At 57.4% G+C, this 25,591-nt stretch overlaps 2 protein-coding genes across 4 annotated transcripts in view; one reads left to right on the plus strand and one right to left on the minus strand.

The window, feature by feature from the left end:
• Nucleotides 1-3,891: 3,891 nt before the first annotated feature.
• CCDC102A (coiled-coil domain containing 102A) lies at nucleotides 3,892-25,409 on the minus strand. Of its 3 annotated transcripts, none has more exons than XM_082437822.1 (9): nucleotides 25,317-25,409; nucleotides 16,967-17,717; nucleotides 14,598-14,824; nucleotides 12,839-12,947; nucleotides 10,256-10,372; nucleotides 9,696-9,905; nucleotides 7,792-7,962; nucleotides 6,730-6,833; nucleotides 3,892-4,498 (listed from the first exon to the last, which is right to left on the minus strand). In XM_082437822.1, exons 2-9 carry the CDS (start codon nucleotides 17,555-17,557, stop codon nucleotides 4,369-4,371), a joined length of 1,659 nt encoding a protein of 552 aa, XP_082293948.1. In that variant the 5' UTR covers nucleotides 17,558-17,717; nucleotides 25,317-25,409; the 3' UTR covers nucleotides 3,892-4,368. The 3 variants fall into 3 exon arrangements, with proteins under 3 accessions (XP_082293948.1, XP_082293950.1, XP_082293949.1); XM_082437824.1 differs by lacking the exon at nucleotides 25,317-25,409 and adding an exon at nucleotides 25,073-25,290; XM_082437823.1 differs by lacking the exon at nucleotides 25,317-25,409 and adding an exon at nucleotides 22,333-22,519.
• Nucleotides 22,588-25,591, plus strand: part of ADGRG5 (adhesion G protein-coupled receptor G5) — a 31,297-nt gene continuing 28,293 nt past the window's right edge. The window contains exon 1 of the mRNA XM_082437821.1: nucleotides 22,588-24,653. The gene's annotated coding sequence lies outside the window, so the exon portion shown is untranslated. The remainder of the gene's footprint in view (nucleotides 24,654-25,591) is intronic.

Genomic DNA, 25,591 nt, shown 5'->3' on the forward strand with positions numbered 1-25,591 from the left:
GTGGAGCGGGACTTTATCGGTCCAGCAGTGGGGAGCCATGGCTAGTCCTTGAGTCGGGGAGGGGGACCCAGGATGCTCCTCTCTGATGTGGGCGAAGCCTGAGAAATGCAAAAGCCTGAGGAAGGCTTTATGTTTATACCTTTTCAGGGCCCCTCCCAGAGCAGGAGAGGGGGTCTGAGCAGCATGGAGACCACCCCAGCGCAGCTGGGTCCGTGGGGCTGGAGGAGAACTGGGAGGCCTTCCGGGGAGCCCTTGATCCACTGGGAGGCACCCACCTGGGGCCTGGGAGGCAGCTGGCATCTTGCAACGCTGCAATTAGTAGGCAGAGGAGCTGGGTGGTGGTGGTGGGGGAGTGGGCTGAGAGCTGCAGCTGGTTCCTGGGTGCTGCCTCTGTCTCCAGCCCACCACCCACTGCCCCAGAGGGGTGCCCAGGGTGGCTGGTGGGCCCCCAGGCAGTCAGGGAGCTAGGGTCTTGGGAGAGGATGCAGACCATAAGGAAAGCCAGAAAAATAATACTAACAGTGAGGTTATACTATGCTTGGAGAATCCAGTTGCTACTGTCCCCATTTTATAGATAAGGAAATGAAAGCCCAGAGAGGGACAGGAGATTGCCAAAAGACACACAGCCAATCAGAAAGCAGCTGGATCTAGAAGCCAAGCTTGCCTGAAGGGCTGGGGCGTGGGGACTCACTCCTGGGCATAAATTTCCAGGCAGGGATCCCTAGGGGCTGGCTGGTAGGGGCAAAACAAACTTGGCTGGAGAGCAAGGGGAGGCCAAACCTTCAGAGGACAGACTCCAGGGGCCCCAGCCTCATGCTGCAGGGGGAGGAGGGCCGGGTGGGGCAGTGTCTGGCCCAGCAGGTTCTGCAGCTTGTCCGGGCACTCCAGGCCCGTGAGAAGAGGCCCTAGCACTGCTGCCCCTAGACTGTTGTGGCTTTCAGTGCCTGGGAGACTTCTCAGCTGACCAGCAGAAAGATATCTAGGATTGGTCCTGCAGGGATTGCAGTGAAGCTGGAGTCAGGGGTGGGGGGTGCTTCTGGCTTCAGCCTTCCACCGTCTCATCCATCCATCCATCCAGCCAGCCATCATTCTTCCCCTCCTTTAAAGATGCTCACTAGGCCTAGGGCACTGTGCTGGCTGCTGGAAGGATTCTCTGCCCTCCAGGAGCATCTGGTGGGGTGGGAGAAGCAGACAGGTACACAACCCACTAATACTCTAAGAATGAACCAAGTAGGCTGAGCTTTGAGGGGCTGGTGGGACTCTTGACAGGGAAGGGGCAATTCTAGGTGGGAGGAAGGGAGTTCAACATGGCTGGAGCTGCAGGGTGTGTTGAGTGCGGTGGGGCTGCCGAGGGCAGGGGCTGCACCATTCGGGGCCTTGCCCTGGAGGGCTGGGGGAAGGGGTGCGTAACCAGGAGTGGGGGCTCTGGCCTCAGACTGCCTGACCTGGAGTGCCAGGGTCACCACTAACCAGCTGTGTGGCCTTGGGATAGTTACTTGCTCCCTCCGAGCCTCTGCATCCTTGGTGTCAAGTGAGATGACCACGGGAGTGCCTGCCTCACAAGACTGTAAAGCACATGGCGTGGCTCAATACATGTTACCTGTTCTCGGCAGTCACCCCAGTGGTGACAAGAAGCCTGCAGGAGTTCTGATCCCGAGAATGACACGTATACTTGGCCTGGCTATACTTCACACCGACTTTGGCCAGTGCCGCCCCTCTCAGCCACTCAATTTCCTCACCTGTTCAAAGAAAGACTGGACTAGGCCAGAGGAAGGGCACTCACACGCCTCGGGGGCCAGGCGGTAATAGAGACGAGGAGGGTGCAGGTAAGGCTGCAGCGGGGACTGTGGCTCAGCGGGTGGCTGCGCCCCCTTCCGGAGAGCACCTGCCTCTCAGCCCTGCGGCTGCAGCCACGCAGGAATGTGAGCCCAGCGTGGTCTGAGGTGCTGATTTCTCAAGAGGGGGAAACCCACATTTTTTATGAGAAAACCTCCCATTATTAACATTAGCAATGCATTAAATATAGCTTTTGAAGCATCACGGGAGCCAAAGCTGATGCTCCTGTTGGCAGATGTCGCTCTCATGACCACCGGGACAGAAGGGCTGTGAGCAGGGAGGCAGCGAGAGTTCCAGGCCCAGGGAATCTTCCAGCCCTGTGTCTGCGGCTGTGCTTCCCTCCCAAGGCTTCTGGTCTCCCTTGTACACTGGAGGCGGAAGGCCAGACCCTCTCCTCTGTGATGCTTTCAGGAGTTGCCCCGCCCGCAGACAGGGGCTATAATGGGGCCCCTGCTCCACACTATCTCGCTGGAGGTGCCAGGGAGTCTGGGAGAGCCTGCTGTGCCGGACGCTCTGCTCTGTGTCTGGGAATGGCAGGTCTGCCTGGGGGCCCAGGGGCGGCTCTCAGGGCTGCTGTCAGTGAGCGCCTGGCTCCTGGCTCCTGGGGGTCAAAGGGCAGCACTTTCAGCCTCTTCTAGGGCCCGCTTCCTGTTCGGGAGAGAAAACAGAAAGAAGCCCCCCCCCCGCCCCCGCCCCCCGGCAGGAAATGGTCCTCTTCCCGCAGCGCCTTTTCCCTTTTCTGCTGGCCCTGGCTTGTGAGGAAAGGCCCACGGGGGTGGGTGGCGGTGTGGATCCCAGTGGCTGGGTCTTGCCCACTCCCTCCTCTCCCCCTCAGAGCACAGGAGGGGACCTGGGCCTCTTTGCCATGACAGCAAACCCCACCTCTCCAGCATGGTTAGCAACAGGGGTCTGGCAACAGGGGACATGACATGTTTGGTGCCCATATTTATTACCCCCTGCTGGGCTCATGGGCCTGCCTCTCCCCTCCCCTCAGCCCCCAGGGCTTGTGGCATCCACTGGGTCCCAGCACCATGGCCCCAGGGGTCCCTCAGACTGGGCCACAACAAGAGAGAAGTCCTTTAGTGCAGCTGCCACTCGGGGCAGGGAGCCCCTCTATTAACTGAATTTTTTTTTCTATCAATTGAATTTAACTCCTCTTTGGTGCCAGGCCCCTGATCCGAGCCCAGCCTCTCTGTACTCACCTCTGAATACAGGGAACTCGCCACGGCCCGTGTGCTAGAACAGTTCTGAGAGGGCCTCCTCCTGCAGAAAGCAGGCCCTGGTACCAAGAATTCATGTAAAACTCCCATCAAGGGCAGGTGTCTCAAATGCCACCTCAACTTGAGAAGATTCAAAAATATATGCTACTGTGTTTTTAATAACCTTTTCCACCAGATTTAATATAAATTGGCTGGTCATAGAAGGTTTAGAAATTAAGTATCAAAAATAAGATTACCTGTAATTTCACTACCTAGAGCAGGGCTAGGGGAATGATAAAAGGATTTATTATTTGTTGTGTTCATACCTACCTCTGGGTAAACACCCACCAGTCAGTTGCCTGAACTTCACCCCTTACGGCAGGACCCAGCTGGCAAAGCCCCCCTCTCCAGGGCATACCTTCAAGTATTTCAATTATAACTAACCTTTACTGAGCTCCAGATGAACTCACCGAATTCTCCTGATGGCTCTATGAGACATCTAATTTATAGATGGAGAAACTGAGGCTCAGAGAGGGCAATTAACTTCCCCAAGGTTGCACAGCCAGTAAGAGGCAGAGCAGAGATTTGAATTCATCTGGTGCCAGAACTGAAGTCTCCTCCAGATTAGACATGCGCCTTCCCTTTTCCTTCCCCTCAAAGGAGCTGGATTCCAGACCATTCAGCAGTTCCAGTGTTCATTCATTCATTCTTTCTCACGTTCATTCATTTATTAAGTCATTCAAGTGACTTAATATCAATATTCCTGAGCTCAGGTTCGGTGCCAGGGGTAGGCTGATCCTGTCTGTCCCCCACACTGCGTGCCCACATCTGCCACACTCTCAGGACTCCAGCCCGAGAACCTGAACTCCATTTATTACAAAAGACTGGGTTTATCACATTGTACTATGAACAGCCACAACCCCCGCCCGACCCCTAAGGCCCAGAGAGGCAGCCTGGGTGGAGGTCCCAACAGCCCTCCTTTGACACCCGCTCCCCCTGCAAGAAGGTCCTGGGTTGGGGGGGGCACCTAGAGTGGGCCTCAGAGTGGTCCTGTGTCTATAAAACCAAATGGGTCCAAGGACCCCAGGCATATATATATATATATTATATATATATATAGATATATAAAACATAGGCCATGGCTTCCCTTTCACAGAGTGTAGGTAAGGTGGGACCACCGATGCCCACTGTGGGAGAGAAGGAAGTCATCTGTGGCAGGGACCGTGGTCTGCTCCCAGAGCGAGCACAGGTAGCTGCATCAGTTCAAGTGGCTGGTCAGCCTGGGCACCCGGGGGCCCGGGCTGCTGGCCAGTCCTGCCCAGCCCTGGGAGCTCTAGGCCACCTGGATCTGCAGGTCCTCATCCTCGTCCAGGTCACTGGCTCCGTCCCCTGCCTCCTCGGCGCCAAAGCGAGCACTGCGGATCTTTCCAAAGAGCGGGGCGTTCTGCTGCTGCCTGCGGAGCCTGTGGGGCGGGGTGACAGGCGGGTCAGGGGTGAGCCTCATCAGCTGGTGCTGACAGCAGCTAAGCCGCCCCTAGCGCTTCCCTGCTGCCAGGCACCAGACTGGGCCTTTTACAAACATTACCTCACCTCACTGCATCCTCCCAGAAGCCCCTGAAATGAGGGAGGTGCTTCTGTCACCCCCATTTTACAGACAAGGAAACTGAGGCACAAAGCAGTTGAGTAATTTGCCCGAAGTCCCACAGACAGCAGTGAGAGGTGTTCGGCTCTGAACTGGCTGGCTGGCTCTGGAGTGGGCCAGGGGCTCAGAGAGGTGAAGCAGCAGGCTCAAGGTCATGCTGCTGGGATTCAAACCCAAGCCAGGCTCCCAAGCCCACAGGGAGAGAGTTTGGGGGTGTGGGTTCTGAGTCCCCTACATCCTTAATGTCAGCGAGAAAGAGCTCCACCCTAGTTCTTCCCCACATTAAAATTCCTAAAGCCAAAATTTATGAGGCAAACTTCCCTCTAAGAAGAGGTGGTGGAGGAAATGCCCATCCCCCCTTTCCCCTGGCTCCCCTGCACCCCACCCCCAGCGGAGTAGCCGCCCAGGCTGCATCTTACTGGAAGGCATGAATTATTAACACGGCAGGGAGGGGCACAGGCGGGGGCCTCCATTACTGCACTGTGATTTAGTGAGCTGTCCCCGGAACATTAAAGCACAAAAAGTTGGGAAATAAAATAAGGCAGCGGTCCCGGGCAGCCCCGCCCTCCCTGATGGAAGCACTTGAGAGGCTGGGCAGAGTCTGCCTGCCCATTCTGGGAGTTTATGGCTCCCAGAGAATGTGGCCAAGACTGCGGGAGAGCCCTGAGGCTAGGCGGCCTTTGGAGGGGTGTGTGCTGGGTGGGGCTGGGGTGGGGTGGGGGGGGCAGAGCTAGCCAGACACTGAGCCTGACTTGGACTCATGCCTGGGCCCCTGAACAACACTTCACAGGCAGCATCCCAGGCAGCTGGGGAAACTGAGCCTCGGCTGGCCAGGGCACACAGCTGACAGGTCTGGCTCCATAGCTTGTACTCTAAGCCACAGAAACTCAGCACACACAGTACATGCTCTGTAAATGAGGGCTCAGGTGGCAGATGGCGGGGGGTGATCTGGCCTGACCACCCACTAGCTGTGTAGCTGTGGAAGGACTTACCCTCTCGTGCCTTAGTTTCCTCGTCTGCCAGCCCCCTAGGAAAAAAATCTTTCCCTTTCCTTCTCTCATAGGAGCATGATTCTCACAGCACAATATCTGACCCAAATACAAAAGCTCCACTACTATTTAGCATTTATTATGTGCCAGGTACTTTTATAAGCATAGATCAGCTCATTTAATTCCCACAACCAGGAGGTAATAAAAACTGTTATCAGGCCCATTTAACAGATGAGCAAACTCTGACCAAGAGAGGTCAAGTAAGTGGCCCAAAATGACACGGCTACTAAGTGCAGAGCCAGAATTCCCAACCACCCAGGCAGCCTGCTGCAGAGCCTGGGCTCTGTCTATTCCATGAAATAAGAAGATGTAGGTAAGGGCCTGCCCCAGGCGCGGCACAGGAAGAGTCAGTCTCAGGTGGGGGCTTCTGAAATGGGGAGGGGCTTGGACTAGATATTATCTGTCATCTTATGTCTCTGAGGGGGAGTCGAGGGAGAGAGCCATTCACAGGGTGTCGTGATGGAGAGGGAGGCAGGGGAGGGATGCAGAGTGTGCTGGGTGGGTCCCCCAGACCTTCTGGTCCTCCCTCACTGAGGCTGATGGGTCCTGTCTACAGATGAGGGGGTCGGGGCTGCCATCAAAGCCGGGGCTCCTCCGTGGTTCCCTGCCCTCCAGTCCTTCAGGATCACCCCCGCCTGCTCGTTCTTCTTATCAAAGACTCCCCAGACCCACTGGCCCTCCCTGCTGCCCCACGTTGGGCCTGACCTCTTTGGCCGCCCCTCCTATCCTCTGGACACACGACACAATTCCAAGGCTCCCAGCTGGTCTTACTTCCTGCATTCCCTTCCCTGGTTTCCTGGCCCTGGCCCTTCCTGCCTGGAGGGGACAGGATTCTGGCCCCAGGACGTCCAGATCTCTTCCTTCTCTGTCTTCCCCACTAGCCCCACTCAGGGCTCCAACCCTGACCCCTGACCCTTGGCTTCCCTCGGCTGGAAGCGCCTCTGCCCTGTTTCTGTGCCCCAGCCAGGAGTCCTCCCCCGGAGGGGCTGCACGCTGGGCCCACCTGGACTGCACGTGCTCCAGCTGCACTTGCAGGTTCTCGCTTTGCTCCGTCTGCTCGTCCAGTGACCGCTGCAGCTTACGCGCCTGGTTGTGGGCCTCGTCCAGCTGGGGGGTGAGCAGGGCCAAGAGCATGGGAGTCACCTTGGGCTGGGCCAGCCTGCCCTGCCATCTGCTTAGGACCAGCCACTCCTGCTGTTCCTCTGTGGGAATGACCTTCCCCAAGAGCAACTCCTGTCGCTCCTCTGAGGCCTAGACCAAGGCCCACCTCCTCCAGGGAAACATCCCTTTCCCTTCTCTTCTTTTCTGTTGCCCCTCCCTTCCAAGTCTACCCATCCTCTAACGCCCCAAGCTGCCGATCCATCCATCAACCCACCTACCCTACGAATCTGTCCATCTGACCACTCATCTATGGAAATATCCATCTGCTCATGGAGATACCCACGTACCCACTCACCGTTCATTAATCTCTTCAGACACCCATTCACCCTACCCTTGTGTCCTCCCATCCTTCTGTCCTTCTTTCCCTCTCCATTCATTCTTCCACCCACTGACCCAGTCAGCTGTCTGTCCATCTTTCCACTATCCACTCAGTCATCCATCTTTCCACATATCCATCCATCATCCATCCATCCACCCATCTATCTACCTATCCATCCCTCCATCCAACCAATCACCCATCAGACATCTGTTGTTACATCTCATCCATCTATCCTCTCTCCCTCTCCCATCCATCTGTCCACCTATTCCCTCATCCGTCTGTTCATCCATCCATGGAGTTATCCTTCTGTCCTTCTATTTAACCAACTCCATATCCACCCACTCATCCATCCATTAATCTATTCAACCACTTATCCACCTTGTCTGTCCATTTTTCTTCCCATCCTCCTACCCACACACCATCTGTCACCCACCCACCTGCTCTATCCTGCCTGGGTCCCTCTTGAGAGTCAGGCTTGTGCCAGGGGACCCAGCATGGACCGACATGGGAGGGCCTTGCAGCCCCGCTCCCACCTCCCCCAGCTGAGGTCTGCAGGCTGTGCTTTGGGCCCCAGCAGGCGCTCACCTCGTCCTCAGCCTGGGCCAGCTCCTTCTTGAGCTCCTCCACCCGCAGCCGCAGCTTCTTCACCTCTGCCTCGTGCTGTTCCACCCGCCGGTTGGCGTGTGCCAGCTCCGCCACCTTCTCCTGGAATTGCTTCTTCAGCTTGCTGTGCACATGCTTCAGGTCTGCCAGCTCCTGCAGGGGAGCAGAGATTGGGGGAGGGCTCGTGCGAGGGAGTTCCATGAGGTCAGGCAGTTCTAGGGGTGCCGGTGTCTCTCTTGCCCGGAATCTCTCCACCTGCTGTCTAAAATACCAATACTAGAGCTGGCTGAGCAGCTGGAGGCTAGAGGTGCTGTCTAGTGAGGTGAGAAGGCATGCGGGGCAATGAGGGAAGAGGTGGGTGGAACTGGTGGCTCCATTCTGGACATGTAACTCTGGGGCGCCTGCTGGAGAAGACATGGAGGTGTCCAGCAGCCTACTTGAGCTGAGTCATGTTTTCTGGGGAGGGGTGAAGTCGGGACTCTTTGGTGTGTAAATGGCATTAAAGCCCTGGGTCTGGAGATGAGCTAAGCTGGGGAGTGGGGGTCGGAAGAAAAGAGATCAGAAGCCAGAGTGGCTGGGAAGAGGATGAGCAGCCAGGAGAGGAGCTGCCCACCCCTGAGCTCTGTGATTTCTCTGAGCCTCAGTTTTCACATCCATGAAATGGGGACAGGCACTACCTAAAGGTCTCTTGAATCCAACCTCTTTGTTCCATCTCCACCAACCGCAGCCTGGTCCTGGCCTCCATCATCTCCTGCTGCCCCAGGAAACGGCGACAGACTCCCCACCGGCTTGCCTTCCTATCCGCCTTCCACACAGCAGCCAGTGAGCGCTCAGAACCGCAACCTGCTTGCACCTACCTCTTACTCTTCAAAGGTGGCCCTGAGCTCCCGTCTCACCTACCACGTCCTTCTTGCCCACTGCCCTCCAGCCACACCGGCCTCCCTGCTCCTCCAAAGCTCCATGTCCCTGTCACCATGGGACGTTCATTCACAGTATTTCCGAATTCTCTCCCGGAATCAGTTCACTACCAGTCAACACCTGCTTTCCCTTGAGACCTGGGCTCAAACGTCACTGCCTCAGGGAAGTCTCCCCATGACCAGGGCCTAAGCCAGGTCCCCTGGTATTCCCTCTTCCCTCTTCCTGCCCAGCCACGGAGCTGTGTGACCAGCGTGAGTGTGTGAGGGAGGGAAAAACACCTGCATGCCCCTGAGCCACCAGCTCTACAAGGGGAGGCCACGTCCCTCCTGTCTGTTCACTGCTGTGTCCCCAGCACCTACAACAAGGCTTACACACTGTGCGCAGTAAACATTTGTTGGGTTAATAAAAGGGCTGTTGAGAGGATTAAGTGCTATCATGGACAAAAAGCACCGGCACAGGGCCTGGCCCACAGTCGTGCCCCATAAATGCAGCTACTACGATATCACTGAGCCTGGCCCACAGTGGTGCCCCATAAATGCAGCTACTATGGTATCACTGAGCCTGGCCCACAGTGGTGCCCCATAAATGCAGCTACTATGGTATCACTGAGCCTGGCCCACAGTGGTGCCCCATAAATGCAGCTACTATGGTATCACTGAGCCTGGCCCACAGTGGTGCCCCATAAGTGCAGCTACTATGGTATCACTGAGCCTGGCCCACAGTGGTGCCCCATAAGTGCAGCTACTATGGTATCACTGAGCCTGGCCCACAGTGGTGCCCCATAAATGCAGCTACTATGATATCACTGAGCCTGGCCCACAGTGGGCGCCCGGCAGGAGCCGCAGCTGGGGCGATTACCACCTCTGTCCGTAGTTGTTACTTCAACAGTCCCTGGCCCCCTGCGGGTTGGAGCTGGACACCCAGGAGGCGCTCTGCCCCAGCCCTGGCCGCGCCACCCACTGCCCCACCTTGTTCTTCTCGAAGAGCGCGGCCTGGCTGGCCCGCAGGTCGCAGTCCAGCGCGCTGGCTGTCTGCCGCCGTCGCCGGGCCAGCGCCTCCTCCAGGTCCCCGACCTGTGCCCGCAGCTTCTTGTTCTCACGCTCTAGGCCCAGCTTCTCTGTCTCCAGCCGCTCACGGCGACCCCACTCGGCTGCGTTCTCCGCCTGCAGCCGCTCCATCTGCAACAGGGCAGGACAGGGAGAGGGTTCCACAGGGAGGGGGCACGGAAGGCCAGAGCTCGAGGCTCCCCCTCCACACCTCCTCCTGCAGCCGTTTTTTTGGCTCCAGGAAGCAGGTCCAGCTGCAGCGGCTATAATTAACACGGGCTTATTTCACGGTGTGCAGGATGTGAGGGCGCTTCTAGTCTCTGTGTGGGAGAGAGGCCCACCCCCTGCAGATTGGAGCACCCTCGGGGTGTGGCTGGCTCCCCCTTAGTGTACAGGCCTGGTTCCTGCCCTCTTCTACGTGAATGACGGCTGCTGGCAGGGCCCCTGGTCCCCCAAGCCCCAGGCGCTCCCAGTGGCCTCACCTCGCCCCTCAGCTCCGCCATCTTCCTGTCCATGCTGGAGCGTGCACCCAGCTCGTCCTCCAGGTCTTCGGACATGCGGCCCAGCTCGTCCTGGTGGGCCTCCTTCAGGATGCTGAGCTGCATGATACAGCACAGCCTGGTTAGGTGAGGACCACCAGCCCTGGGGGTGGGCACTGGTGTGGAAGGGCTCAGCAAGGAGACTGAGGTGGTGCCCAAATGGGCCACCGGGTATCTAGAACAGACCCCGAATTTGACCACTTCTGCCTCTTCCGACATCTCTCGCCTCCTACCTCATTACCATCTAGCCTCCCAGTGTCCACTCTTGCCCCCCCGACCTCCCCAGTCAACCCACTTTCCACAACAATAGCCTAGGCGGAGCTTTTAAAAAAGATAAACCCAGGGGAATTCCCTAGCGGTCCAGTGGTTAGGACTCGGGCACTTCCACTGCAGGGGGCTCCGATTCAATCCCCACTTGGGGAACTAAGATCCTGCAAGCTATGCGGTGTGGCCAAAAAATAAATAAAAACAAAAAAGATAAACCCAATCATATCTCCATTCCCAGGTTCCTTAAGATAAAAACTGACGGATTTCCCTGGTGGCGCAGTGGTTAAGAATCTGCCTGCCAATGCAGGGGACATGGGTTCGAGCCCTGGTCTGGGAAGATCCCACAACTACTGAACCCACGTGCCACAACTACTGAGCCTGCGCTCTAGAGCCCGCCAGCCACAACTACTGAGCCTGCGTGCCACAACTACTGAAGCCCGTGCGCCTAGAGACCGTGCTCTGCAATAAGAGAAACCACCGCAATGAGAAGCCCGCGCACTGCAACAAAGAGTAGCCCCCGCTCGCCGCAACTAGAGAGAGCCCGCGTGCAGCAACGAAGACCCAATGCAGCCAAAATAAATAAATAAATAATTTAAAAAAAAAAAGATAAAAACTTACCCCTCCCTATGGTCCCCTAAAGCCCTGCACGACTGGACCCCTACCTGTCTCCCCTCGACCGCATCTCCCACCTCTCTCCCTTGAGCTCTCTGTGCTCTGGGCACCTCGGCCTCCTCCCTAGTCCTCAAATACACAAGTTCCTGTCCACTGCAGGCTTCACATGTGTGGTTCCCTCTGCCTGGTGCCCCCGTTCCGAGGTATCTTGAAGGGCTGACTTTTCTCATTCTCAGGTCTTGGCCTAAATGCTCCCTCCTCAGGGAGGCCTCTCCTGTCCTCCCTGCCTAGAAGGGGTACTTCTCCATCCCCCCGTCCCCCCAAGAATGTGAGCTCGGGAGGACAGACAGCGTGTCTGTCTGCCCGCCTCCGTATCCCTGTATGGCCTGGGCCCAGGGCAGTGAACACTGGCTGAACGCACCCAGTGGATCTGAATCCGGGTCTGCCTGTGGGTGTGGGGTTGGTCACATGAGAATCGCCTGGGGTGCTTTTAAAATAGTGCAGATTCACTGTTGTACAGCAGGGAAAACTGCCAGATGAATGCTCTTTGCAATGGCATGGATGAGCCTTAAATATGGAATGTTGAGGGAAGAAAGCCTGATACAAATGAGAAGCTTTATAATTATGTATCTGTAAATCTGCACAGTTGTGTCTTACTCACTTTTCTTCAAAAGATTACACAATTTGAAAAGATTAAAATGACAGATTCTTGGACCCAACCCCCAAAGATGCTGACTCAGGAGGATGAGGGTGACGTCTGGGAAGCTCTATTTTAGGAGATTCCTTAAAGAGATTCTACTTAAAGACCGGTTTTCCAGGACAGTTTCAGGCTCTGAGGTCTGTGAACCTCCCGCCTTCTGGAAAAGCAGGAATCCAGCCCAGCTTTCCGTGGGTGGCTGCGCCCCCTGGTGGCCATCAGGGCCTGCACAGGAAGCAGTAAGGGAAGCCCAGCCTGACCCCTGCCTGTCCTGAGTCCCCCGACTGCAGTGGTGGAATCCCCTCTCTGCCAGCTGGGGCCTCAATTTCCTCATTTGTAAGATGGGGACATCAGGACCCAGATTTCTTGACTGCTGTGAGGCTCCAGCGAGATTTCGCACCATGTGCCCAGTGAACGTCCAGACTCCTCCCCTTCATCTTGGTCTACAAGGCCTATGGGATTTAGCTCCCCTTGCAATCTCATCTCTCACTTACTATCCTCCAGCCACACTGGCCTCTATTTCCGGAACACACTAGGCTTGTTCTGGCCTCAGGACCTTTGCATTTGCTGTACCTTCTGCCAGGAACTCTGCCCCTATCTCTTCTCAAGGGTGGCTTCTTCTAATCACTTTAGGTCTTGCCTCAAATGTCACCCTCTTAGAGAGGCCTTTCTATGACCCACCACCTCATTTCTCTGATTGTGTTTTGACTCCTTCACAGCTTCTGAATTTATCTACCTGCTTACTGTCGGTCTCCCTCACCACGGCCCCCGCTAAGGTGAGCTCCTGAAGGTAAGGACATTGCCTGCCCCAGTACTCAGAACACTGCATGGCACATGGCTGGTGCTTGACAGTGAATGAATGAATTCCCTTCTTTCTTCCATTCCCTCTGCTGAAATTCGACAGTGCAGCACTGCTTCCTCCAGGAAGCCCTGTGGTCTCCAGGACTCACTTGCTTGAGCATCTCCTGCTTGGTCTTGCTCAGCTCCTCATACTTGATCTTCCACTGGCTGAGCTCCCCCTCCAGCTTCTCAATGTTCCTGCTCAGTGCCATTTTATCCCTGGGGAGGGGAGAGGGAGGGATAAATGGGGGTGAGTCCACTGGGGCCCTCTGCTGAGTCCTCCTATGTAGTCTGCACCTGTCAATCCCACGTCCAAAGTGCTTGCCTCTGCATTCAAGGCCCTGGCACCCCACTCTGCGGCAGGCACCCTGGTTTTGCATTTCTTCTGGAGCTCCACCCTCTGCACAGCTACAGGTGCCCAGCTCCCAGTGTGGAGTGACCAGGTCTCCAGGGCACTGGGCCCTGGGCTCATCTGCCAAATGAGACCCCCATTTCTTCCTATCTGTTTTATGTAGGCTTGGTTTGAACACACAGCTTTGCAGTTAGAAAAGCTGGAAAACACTGTCCAGTGACTCTCTGAAGGACGGGTCCCCTCTTGTCATCATCACTGGGTGGCAGTCCCATGTGTTCTCGTGACCCCCACCCTGCACTCTGTCCTGAACGTGAAGGAGGCATTGTGGGTAACAAGCATGGTGTCTGGCCCCAGCACACAGTGCTTTACGACCAACCCCACACCGTGCTGGTCTCCCATTCTGAAGTCTAGTATTTCTTTACATTTCAGTTTGTACAATAGGTTGATTTTTGTTTGTTTTGCTTAAACAGAAATGTATTGTCTCATAGTTCTGGAGGCTCCAAGTCTAAGACCAAGGTGTTGGCAGGGTTGGTTCCACGTGAGCGGTGTGAGAGGAAATCTGTTCTATGCCTCTCCCCTGGCTTCTGGTGGTTTGCTGGCAATTTCTGGTGTTCCTTGGCTTACAGAAGCATCACCCTGATCTCTGCCTCTATCTTCACAAGGGCATTATGTTGATTTTTAAAAGACTTCTGTGTGTAGTTAAGTTAAACTATCTTTGTATTTAATTTCTGGACAGAAAAGAGGGTGTTACAAAATATTCATCATAATCAGGCTTGTGCCCCGATCAAGGTAACTGGCGACCTCCACGTCCTAAATCCACTGCTCAGTGCTCAGTCCTTTTCCTACTTTTCCTACTTGACTAGCTGATCACCCTCTCCTCTGTGACACAGTTTCTCCTGCTTTCTCTGCCCCCCACTGGCTCCCTTCTCCTGTCTCCTTTGCTGCTTCCCTCTTCTTCTAAACTTGGTCAGCTTCAGGGCCCCATCCTCTGGCCACCTCCCTATCCACTCTCACCCCAGCTCACGGCTTTCAGTATCATCTATTTGCCGATGACTCTTGCATTTTTACCTCCAGCCCAGACCCGTCTCACAAACTCCAGATTCATTCATGTCCCCAACTGCTTCCGTGCCATCTCAAACTCAACACATCCAAAGCCAAATTCCCAGCTGCAACCCCCCAATCTCCCTATCCCTTCTTCCCTGCTTTTATTTTTGCCCACGGCACTCTCCCCCCACGAAGGCAGGGATTTCTGGTCTTACTGATGGCTGTATCCTCACTGCCGAGCAGAGCCTGACCCCGATGCCCAACACGTATTATTTGAATTAATAACGATAAAAAAACCCTCACACTGTGTCCTTGGGCAGAGCACCACTGTTCTAAAGCCCCAAGACTGAAACAGTACCATTCCGCTTCAGTGAATCCCACCTTCTGAGACACGGATTTTCATTCCGGGATTCTGAGGACACCCTGGCGTGGCCTGGCCCGGCCCCCGCCCCTGCCTGCCTCCCGGGACTTACTCTCGCTCCTTGAGCAGCACCTTCTGGGACTCATCCAGCCGTAGCCGCAGGGCAGTCAACTTGGAGGCGTCCTCCTCGATGGTGGCGGTGTCCTCCCAGGGCAGTCGGCTGCGCTCCTGGCGGCCCGAGCTGCCCCGTGAGGCCCCGGCCCCTACGCTGCGTGCCTCCCAGCAGCCCTCGGGCTCCTCTGGTCTGCTCTTCAGCAGGCCCTCCACCAGCTCCAGCTCCTGTGGGGTCCAAGGTGGAGGCTGGGTCAGTGGTCGCTGAATCCTCACCCTCTTGGCCTTCATCATGGCCTCTCCTAGGCCCAGGGTCTGGCATCAGCTTGGTGGGTAACCTTGGGCAAGTCACACAGTCCTTCTGGACCCCAGTTTTCTCTCTGCTGCCTGCTTCTCCACCCCTGGAGAGGGAGGGACACACCCTCCCCCTGCACTGCCTGGAAGTGCACACAGAGTCAGCCACTAAGGTTCCCTGAATCCTGGAAGAGTCCCCAGAATAGGTGGTAAGCTCCCTGTCAGTGGAACTATGCAAACATTTGGTGGGACACTGGTGTGAATGAATGTAGAAGCAGGGATTCCTACAACGAATAAGGATTAGATTCCCTCAAAAGGAATTCCCACTCGAAGATCCCGTTTTTCAGGTGCAAACACCTGAAACATGATAAGTGGTAAAAGATGCACAGGAAGGGGGGTGGCCTCTGCGAGCAGAACCAGCTCCCAGATAGGAAGCAGTGAGGGATTATTAACTCAACTCTGAGGCCTCTTCCTCCCTGCCAGGCTCCCCTTCCCCTCTGCCCTTGTCTGCCCCCTGGCCTGCCTCTGACTACAGACCCAAGATGCCCATGGCCTCTGTTACAGCCTGGCTTTTCCCACAGCCTTTCCAGATGAGTCTGGGCCAGGCCCTTCCCTGACTGGCCCTTGGTTTTCCTATCCAGACTGGGACAGTGGCCCTGAGGCCTCCCTGAGGAGTGAGATTCTACTCCTCTTGTATCTCAGACTGTCTGGGTGGGGGCCTCTCATGCCACCTGGTCCAAAGCTCCAATTCACAAATGAGGAAACAGGGAGGGAAGAAGGGACTTGCTGTGGGTCACAGAAGACATGGCTGGGCTGGAGAGCAAACTCAGACTGCAACTCCAGAGCTCCCACCGCTGGTACCTGCCACCCCCTCGACTGTGACTCATAACCAGAAGAAGGAGAGAACAGGAATAGTGCCGTGAGGCTGGTTGGTATACAGGGGCTCTCATTCCCTGTCCCGAAGAAAAGCAATGAACCCCAACTGCAAACACCATGCAGGCCTGGGGAGGAGGGACTTCAGCCACCAGGAGGCAGCAGTGCCCACTCTAGCCCACAGGCAGGAGAGGAGAGGGGCAGCCAAGAATCTTAGCTAGAGGAGCTGGCCTGCCTGGGGACAGAGCTGGGAGCAACCTGAGGCTGGACTCTGTCCCTAGATGGCCTTCTGGTGACAGGCCTGCTGGTTCAGGGGAGGCTGCCCTCCACACACACCATTAATATTCCAGATATACTGACTATTATCACCATGGGCTCTGGAGTTCACCTGGGGTCAACTCCCAGTGACTCTAGTCACCAGCTGGGAGCCATTGGTACTTAACCTCTCAACGCCTCAGTGTTCTCGTTTGTAAAGGAAATACTTCCTGGGGTTGCTCTGAGAATTAACCAGACAATGCACACGCAGAGCCTAGCGCCCTGTGTAGGTGCCCATCGAACCATGGATGCCATTTCCCAGACTCACCAGGCACTCTCAGCCTCTAGGTTTTTGCACAGAATTTCCATCACCTGGAATGCATTCCTGCACTTTTCACAGCCAATTCCTCCGCATTCTCCTAGTCTCAGCTTAAATGGACTGCTTCCAGAAGAGCTTCTGTGCAGCCCCCTCCTCAAAGCCTGGATCTGGGACCTCCTCTGTGCTCCCATTGCCCTGATAACCCCCCACCCCTCAGCTTTGATTGACACCTCTTATAAATGTTTCTCCCTTCCCCTAAATTCAAATTGATCGAATGAATGGATTCAGCTCTGCTACTAATGGATGTCTTCCAGGTAAGTGCTTAGAACCTGCTCCTGCTCAAAGAGGATGATTTCTTGGTTCTGTTGGCTACTCAGGTGTGGGAGTGGAGGGACCACCAGAACCGGGGACTCTCTGCCCTGGGGGCGGTCTCTGGAAGGGAGGTAACCTGGGGCCCTGCAGTGCAGAGCCCGACCCCCTGAAGGAGTGAAACCTCCCTGCAGGCCCGGCCCTTACTACCCCTCTTTCTGAGACAGGTGGCCACCTCTTCTGCCCGAGTCAATCAGCCCCTCCGACTTCTAAACTAAAGCGCGAAGGCCCCGCCCAGCAGCCCCGCCCCCGCCGCGCACCTGGCTGCCCTGGGGTCTCTCCGACCCGACGTCGCGCACTGGCTCCTGCTCCCTCTCTGGCTCGGTCTCGGGACCGTCAGGCGTCCTGTCCGTGACCCCCCGGGCGCCCCGCAGCCGCGCCAGCTCGCGGCCCCGCGCCTCGCACTCGCCCTGCGCCTCCTGGCGCTCGCGCCGCGCGCCCGCCAGCTCCTTGGTGAGCGCGTCGAGACGCTGGCGCAGCTGGCGCACCTCCTCGCGCGCGCGGTTGCGCTCGGCGCGCACCTTGCTCCACTTCTCGCGCCAGTTGGCCGTGCAGTCCGACCACCAGCGCATGGTCTTCTCCATCTGCGCCGCCCGCGCGCGCGCCTCTTCCAACTCCCGCAGCCGCAGCTCCTCACGGCTCTCCCAGTCCCCGTCGGCCAGCAGCGCGGGCGCCGGCGGCAGCGGCAGAGCGGGAGGTGGCCCGGGCGAGGGCGTGCCGCTCGGCGGCGTGGGCGGCAGCGAGTCAGCCGGCCCCATGCGCTCGGGCGACGGGCTGCCCAAGATGGTCAGGAGGCTACCTTTGGACAGCTGCGGGGACTCGGCCAGCCGGGGGCTCGGCCCGTGGCTCATGGTGTGGCCGCGGGGGCGGGCAGGCTCGCGGGCCCTGGGCTGGAACTCCCAGACTCAGAGGCGTCGCGGGGCGCGCGCGGCGGACGCGATACCACTGTGCATGATGGCCACTGCTACCCGCTGCTCTCCCGGCCACGGGGCGGGGGACGCCTCCTCCAACCTGTGGGAGAACACAACCATTATTAGGAGGTGACTACCATCCGTCCATATTCTTAAGCTCAGCCATGGGAAGGGAGTAACCGGCAGAGGGAACAGCATGGGCAAAGGTGGGAGGAGTGAAAATGGTCACCTCCAGAAGCCCCAGTGAGGCTGGAATGGTGAGCAAGGGCCTGCAACGGCTTCCTCACTGGCCTCCAGACTCACCCCTTGAGTCCCTTCACCCTGCAGCAGCCGCAGCTGACCTGAAACCTTGATCTGCTGTCCCTCGCCTTCAGGTCCCATCTCATACAGTGAATGGCTTATACTGTTCTCTCGCCACCCGGAATGCTGCATGCTTCCATGCTGGCCCTGCCGCCAGGAGTCCCCTCCCAGCCTCTTCCTGCACTGGGCTAACGCTTCTCATCCTTAAAACTTATCTGAGATACCACCTTCTTCAAGAAGTTTTCCTGGACCCCCTCAGGCCAGGTGGTCAGCCCCAGCCCGTGTCTCCACTAGCCAATCTCACTGTACCACTTATCTGTGTCCCTGTGTGCTCCCCATCCTGACCCCAGGCTGTGAGTTTGCTGAGGGCAGGGGCTGGCTCCTGGTCTTTGTCCCAGCACGTGATGACAATGACAGTGACATTTATGGAGGGCCAGGCACCATGGCTATGTGAACTATCCTCTCAACAGACTTGGGGGAAATTATAGACATTTACTGAAGAGGAAAGGGAGGCTCAGCAAAGTTAAGCCCTGGAGTTAATCCAGATACAGCATCCAGAAGTCCAAACGCAAACACTGGTGCAGGTTTGGTGAATACCTGCACGCACTGGTGGTACGACAGAAATAAGCCGGTGTTTAGATGGTGGCGGTGCGGTGTGGTGAGGTGCCCCCCATGCCTGCCGCTGAGCTCTGCTGTTCATGGGCCACGTACCCTTTAAAATAAGTGAGACACGTGCCCCTCTCTATCCCCAACCTGCCACACTCTCCCTCCGTGTGGCTTTGTGCTGACCACCAGGAGCAGCCCCTCAGGGCATCTCATACTTCCTTCCCCATTCAGCTGGGCCTGTCCCACAGATCCTCACCCCGGCCCATAAGGCCCTGCCCTGATTGCCATCTCTTCCTTTTTTCAGGGACCCATCAGGGCACTGCTGGTGGGGCTCTCAGCAACCCGGAACAGTGTCCCAACACTGTCTGGCCAACGCTCTGTGTCCCCTCTTCACCCTCCTCCGGCCTCTAAGCCCCTCACTCTTGGCAGGTGATCTAATGTCAGAGTTCGCAGTGAAAAGAGAAGCTGTAAGGCTGGCACTCCCTCCCTGTCCTGCCCCAAGCCCCACGGCCCCCTCCTCTCTGCCCCTAAGAGGACAGAGGGGCTCTCCCTCCTTGGGTCAAAGGTCCCCCCACATCCAGCTTCTCCCACCCCTGCCAATGATCCCTCTCCAGGGGGCCTCCCCACCTGCTGAAGTCTCTCCTGGCACTTTCACCTCACTTCTCTGTCTCCTCCCTTTCAAGGCCCATCCAGAGTGGTCCACACTTGCTGTCTCCGCCCTGTCCACCTCCCTCTCTCTCTCTCATCAGGCCTTGCCAGGCTGGCTTCCAGCTCCCCTGCCCCACCCACTGGGCACAGCTCAGCCCTCACAGGTGTGCCCTCTCTAGCTCTGGGCACCTTCCATCCCTCCTTTCTTGCATTGCTCTCTCCCAGGATGTTCTCCGGGTTTTCCTCCTCTTCTCCAGCTGTTCCCCATCAGCTTCCCTGGAGTGCGGGTGCCATCCAGTCCTCGCCCCCTTCTCCTCTCTGGCTGCCCCTGCCTGAGCCGTCTCACCATGTCCTCAATAACCCCGAATCTCTCTCTCCACACCGGGCTGCCCTCCAGAACCGCCCACACCACCAGCATGTCCCTCAGACAACTCAGACTCAGCTTGGTCGGATGGGATTCACCGTCTCTACTCTCCCCACTACTGGATCCTCCTTCTGATGCCCCCTCTGGGAGAAGAGCATTTCCTTACTCCTTCATGCTGTGGGGAACATCCTGGAATCTGCTTTATCCCCGCCTCCAAGTCACGTCAGTCTGTCTGCCACACATCACGTGGATCTATCCACCTTCTTCCTCCTCAGCCACTAACCTGTCAAGGCCACCACCATCATCTCCCACCTGGGAGACTGCAGCCACCGCCCTCCCTGCCCCTTCCCCCTGCCCCCTTTTGCCTTCTTCAAATCCATTCTCAAGAGCGGCAGCTAGTGTGAGTTTTTAAAAACACAAACCTGGGACTTCTCTGGTGGTGCAGTGGTTAAGAATCCGCTGCCAATGCCGGGGACACGGGTTCGAGCCCTGGTCCGGGAAGATCCCACATGCCGCGGACCAACTAAGCCCGTGCGCCACGACTACTGAGCCTCTGCTCTAGAGCCCGTGAGTCACAACTACTGAGCCCACATGCCGCAACTACTGCAGCCGGCGTGCCTAGAGCCCATGCTCCGCAACAAGAGAAGCCACCGCAATGAGAAGCCCATGCAGCAACGAAGACCCAACGCATCCAAAAATAAATAAATAAATATATTAAAAAAAATAAAAACACAAACCTGATCATGCCAGTGGCCGCAACCTTTCTCATTACCAATAGCTGTGACCTCTCTCAAGAGTCAGTTCCAAGCTCACTCCCTCTAGGGCTCCAACACCAAAAATTCTTCAGTCTCCAAAGGAGCTACAGCCTACCGATCGCCCCGCCTGTTCACTGTCCCCACCGCCCACCCTGTCCCTTCTCTCCTTGCTACGTGCCATGGTCGCAACCTCGTCCTCGCAAACGCCCTGAGCGCCCCAGCTGTCTCACCTGTTCTTGTCTCTCCAGGCGACGCCAACCCTGGTCGCCTCCACCACTCTGCCTGCTCCTGCCTTCACCCGTATAACCAGGCATCGCAGGTTTTACACCACTGTGTGGACCAGTGTCAGTTTCAATCCATGACCATCGGTGTCATAGTTCCTCAGTGATCCTCCTCCATTTCTCTAGTGCATTTGCTGTTTGTTTACTGTCTGCCTTCACCAGGCGCCAGCTCTAGGCCCAGCTCTGTCACCAACCTCATGTAAACCACTGCCCCATACTGGGCCTCAGTTTCTCCACCTATAGAACTGGGGTGAGGGGTGAGGGAGGCCAGCGCTTCTAGATCAAGGAGTCTTTCAGATTCACCTGGACACTTGCTTAAAATGCAGTTCCTGGGCCTCACCCCCACCCGAGAGAATCATGTTCAGTAGGTGTGGGGCTGGGAATTTGCATTTTAATCATCCAAGTTTGGGACATATGAGTAACTGGTGATGCCTTGTCACCACCCATAGTTCCAGACACACAAACATGCATGTCTCAACCCCAGTAACACCTGCACAAAGTTATGCACACAGACACAGCCATACAGACCTAGGTTTCAGGTCCCTGTACACCCCTGACTCCCCAAGGGATCCCTGGAAGGCTGAGTGCCCACTGTGACTCAGTCTCTCCAACTGTGCAATGAGGTGGCTGGCCTAGATTCCATGTGCATTCACAGACATGTGCACACCCAGACACACATCTGCAGACACACAAGCAATCCCATACATGTAAATATAGATACAGAGACACGGGCAGACACACACACACTCAGAGATGGCCCCATATGCACACACAACTATATGTATGCACAGAGACGCTCACTTGTAGATACAGCGTTACAGACACACCTGAAGACATATACGTGCCCACAATGATGGACACACAGAGACATGCAAAGATACATATTCATCCCTAAGACAAGCATATACACACGAACACATACACGGACACTCACACTCCTCCTCGCCCCATTTTCCTGGCCCAGCTCCACATGGAGAAGCTCTTGGAAAAGAAAAACAATGTGAGAGCCTACGGGGGAGGGGAAGGAGGCAGGAAATACAGTGCCAGCCCGGCAGGCAGCCCCGGCAGCCCCACCAGAGCTGTGCTGGGAACGGGGGAGGGGGAGTGGTGAGGAGGGGGTGCTCAGGGCCGGGCCCCTGTCTGCTGGGCCCGTCCTGCAGCCCCTAAACTGAGAGGGTGGCGGGGGGGGGGCTACTGCCACATCCTCTCTGACACTCTGGGAGCTGCCAGGCCTGGCATGGGGCTTGGCAGGGAGGGGTGGCCCACTCCTTCCAGGAATCCCAAGCCTGTCACGCAGGGGCAGGGCAGGCGCCACCCCGGCCCCTAATGGCTTCCAGGCGCCCACACTAAAGGCAGGGGTGGGCTCCAGACTCAGCTCCTGTTCCCCTCCCCAGGAGCCTGGCCCGGCCCCTCCTGGGGGCTGGCGGTAGGGAGCAGTGGGGACAGAGGGGCTCTGAACAGCCCCCCCCGCCTTTCCTCCTGCAGGCCCAGGGTCCCCTGAAGGGTGTGTGTGCGCACACATGTAAAGGCATGGGGGTGGGAGCCCAAGGTCGGTTTTCTGGAGAAGCCCACCCCCAGTACACCAGGAGCCCTGCACACACACTTAAGGGCAGCTAGACTCTGCCCAGCAACGCCTCCCCTCACCCCTACCCCCACCCCACTCACATAACACAGCCTTGGGGACACGGACGGACGGACGGACACACACACACACACACACACACACACATAAACCCAAGCCCTGGTAACGTACACACTCACCGAGAGTCGATGCCACACGGAGGTTCAGCTTGCAGTTGTAGAGACAGGCTCCAGCTGCCCTACCCTGCCTGCCCTTCCCCACCAGGCTCAGCGCCTTCTTCCCCAGGGGTGTGCAGATATGTGTGGGGTGGCCTCCTGATTCCTGCAGGGTGTCACCACCTCCCAAGGATTAGGTGGAGGAGGGACCAGCCTCCACAGGCCCAGAGAGCCTTTCCCACCCACCCTCCCCTCTCTTGCCTCCCACCAGCCAGACGGGTCTATTCCTGCTTGAATCCTCAGGGTTTCTGCTCAGGCTGTTCCCCCATTTGGGATGCCCCCCTCAGCCTCTGAAACCCCACCCACGCTTCAAGCTCAGTTCCACCACCTCCAGAAAACGCCTTGGCCTCCCCAGCCCCGCTCTCTGCTGGGGAGCAGAGCCCCATAACCTTCCGCAGCCAGACGTGGCCAGCTGCCCTCTCTCTTCTTGCAGTCCAGGCTTCCCTCAACCCAGGTAGGACACTTGTGCCACCCAGAGCCACTAGGACAGGCCCTGCATACAACATTTGCTCCAAGTTGGCTGGTGGGGTGGAGAGCAGAAGGCTGAACCATGGCTTCACATCCCCTGAGCTGGGCAGCGGGGCCACGTGGGACTCAGAGCTCCTGAACCCCATCCCTGCAGCCATCCTCACTGCTCCAGGCAGCGGCTGGCCACTCATAGGACAGAAACAATAATGTTTTGATCCGATATTTGCCTCAGGCTAGGCCCTCTTCAGCCCTGTCTACACAGAGTGACCAGTGGTTCCTGCTGCTCATGGACCTGTTTGGAATGTTTGTTTCTCCTTTCTTTCTCCAGCTGCAAACTCCTACGCATCCTTTAAGACCTACTTTGGGATACCTCTCCTCTGGGTAGCCTTCCCTGACCTTGTACACAGAGTATGTTAGTGCTCCCAAAGCACTGGCACCTCCCTGTTCTTCAGCAATTGCCACACTGTGAAGTCCACAAGGGCATCTTGGTCTTGCTGGCTGTCAGCACAGGGCCCAGATGCTGCATAAATGCTTCCCAGGTTGATGGATGGAAAAGGAACAGTTAAGGGTTGCCTATAACCTGGGAGGACTGAGCCATCCTAAGGATCAGGAGTCACTCTGTGGCCAGGCTCTGAGACAGGTAGGTGTCAGAGTCTGTCTGAGGCCAAGGTCACAGTGAGAAGTCATCTCATGGCCAGGTCAAGGATCAGCCATCTTACCTGAGGAAGCCTGACTCACAGGGGGACAACTTTGTGTTTTGTCCTTAGCATGTTTAGATGACTCATATATAGTCAGAAGAGTAAGCAATGCTGAGGCCTAGATGGGGCCCAGTTTAGGGGATTGGGGCCGGTGCGCCTGGTGGCCCTACTCTTCCCTCCAGCTCAGAAACCCTCTATGTTCTCCCAGAACCTTTCAGGTGGGGCTCTGGGGCTGGCCTGTGGCCACAGGCCTGGCTGTGGGCAGGGAGCAGAGCCCGGCAGGAAACCACAAAGGACGGCCTGATTGGATAAGTGCAGGGTCCAAGGCTGGTCAGCCCACAAAGTGTGGGCGCCTGTCCCTCTGACCTGCTGCCCACGCTCCAATCACTGGACCTCCAGGAGAGGACTGAGAAGGAGGGAGGAAGGTAAGCTGAGCCTGCAGGTTGAACCGGAGCCCGAGGGGATAGCCACCCCTGGCCTGTTCCCAGGTACCCCCATCTCATATCCAGGAGCCACAGATATCCTAAATCACCGATCAGAACTCCCTTCTTTATAAATGGGCCAACTGAGACCCAGAGGTACAGCTACTGGTCCACATCCACATAGAGGACCAGCAGCAAAGTAGGGCTGGGGGTGGGGCGCTAGTATGCTGGAACGGGATGCCTCCCCTCCTGGGTCGTGATCACCTGAGGGGCAAGATGCCCCTGGGACAACCTACACAATGGGGTCCTCAGTCATCAGGCCAAGTGGCCAAGCATAGCTGGGAGAGGATGGGAGCCTTTCATGGGGGCAGACCCCTGCCCCGGGCCTCTGAGCAACTCCTTGAACTATTCACTCTTGTACAGCAGACTTCCCACGAGTCTCATCTCTGCCTCGGTTATGCTGTGTGCTATCTGCAAGTCCGTGCCCTCTCTGAGGCTGTTTCCTTACTTGTAGGATGGGGAGAGGCACTAACAAGATACCTAAAAGCTTTGTCCAACAAGTGGGAAAAATCTGCGCCAATACGAACTAATCCAAGCTCCACAACAGCCCTACATAACCGACACTTAAGACGGAAAAACTGAAGCCCCGGATGGGGAACGGGCTTGCTGGACACCAGTCGTTCGTACAATCAGAACGGTGAGGCAACCGAGGCCCACTCCCTTCTCCTCGCACTGAGCCGTCGTTCCACCTGCCCCAACTCCTTCCAGAAATTCCCCTTCTGCCCTCCCACGACCACGAGACGCCTTAGACCTCACTTCCTTGCCCCCTCCCCAGCCTCCCAGCTCACGGTAGCGGCGGGCTGAGGGAGGAGGGTCTCCTGGCCCCTCGAGACGCGGTCCCGCCCACCCCACCACGCGGTCCCTCATTGGCAGCCGCCGCAGGCCTAGGGCAGCGGCGTCGCGCTCCGATTGGCCCGCGCTGCCTGTCCATCCCACACTCGCCATGGTGACCACGTTGGGTCCCCCGGGAGAGTTCCAAATTCCGCCCCCGCCCGCTGGCTCCCCCCCTCCCGTCCGGCCCCGGCCCGCTGCATTCCGAGGGCGGCCCTGCCTTACACCCAACTCCCGCAGCCCCTTCACTCCCGAGACGCGGGCCCCAGGAGGTGGGGGAACCCGGGGAGGGGGCTAGGAAGTTCTGCTCCGAGTCTGGGGGTTGCTGCGGACGCGAGAGCCCCAGTGCTCTCCTCTCCTCCAACACGCCCCCAACTTAACCCCTTCCCTCCCGCGGAAGGTTCGCGGCCTGGAGGGAGTTCCCGGGAAGCTGTGGCTTTCGGTCTCCTGCATTGGCGGCCCCGCTCACCTCGGCCGGGGACCCGCGGGCTCCGGACGTCCGACCCGCCGCGGATGGGCGGAGCGGGCACGGGGCTTGCTGCGGTCGCCGCCGGGAGGGCCGAGGGAGGGCCGCGGAGTCTCCTCCTCCCTCCCGGGGGGAGGGGAGGGAGAGGAGTCGGCGGGGCGGGGGCGGTGGGGCCCCGGCGGGTTGCGGACTGGCTCTGACCCTGGCCCTCCTAGTTGGTGGGGTGGGGGACCCAAACCTAACTTTGGGGCGAGGGGCGCGGGCCGAGCCGGCGGGAT

This window comes from Balaenoptera physalus (assembly GCF_965194825.1).
Source record: "Balaenoptera physalus genome assembly, chromosome: 19".
NCBI classification, from domain to species: domain Eukaryota; kingdom Metazoa; phylum Chordata; class Mammalia; order Artiodactyla; family Balaenopteridae; genus Balaenoptera; species Balaenoptera physalus.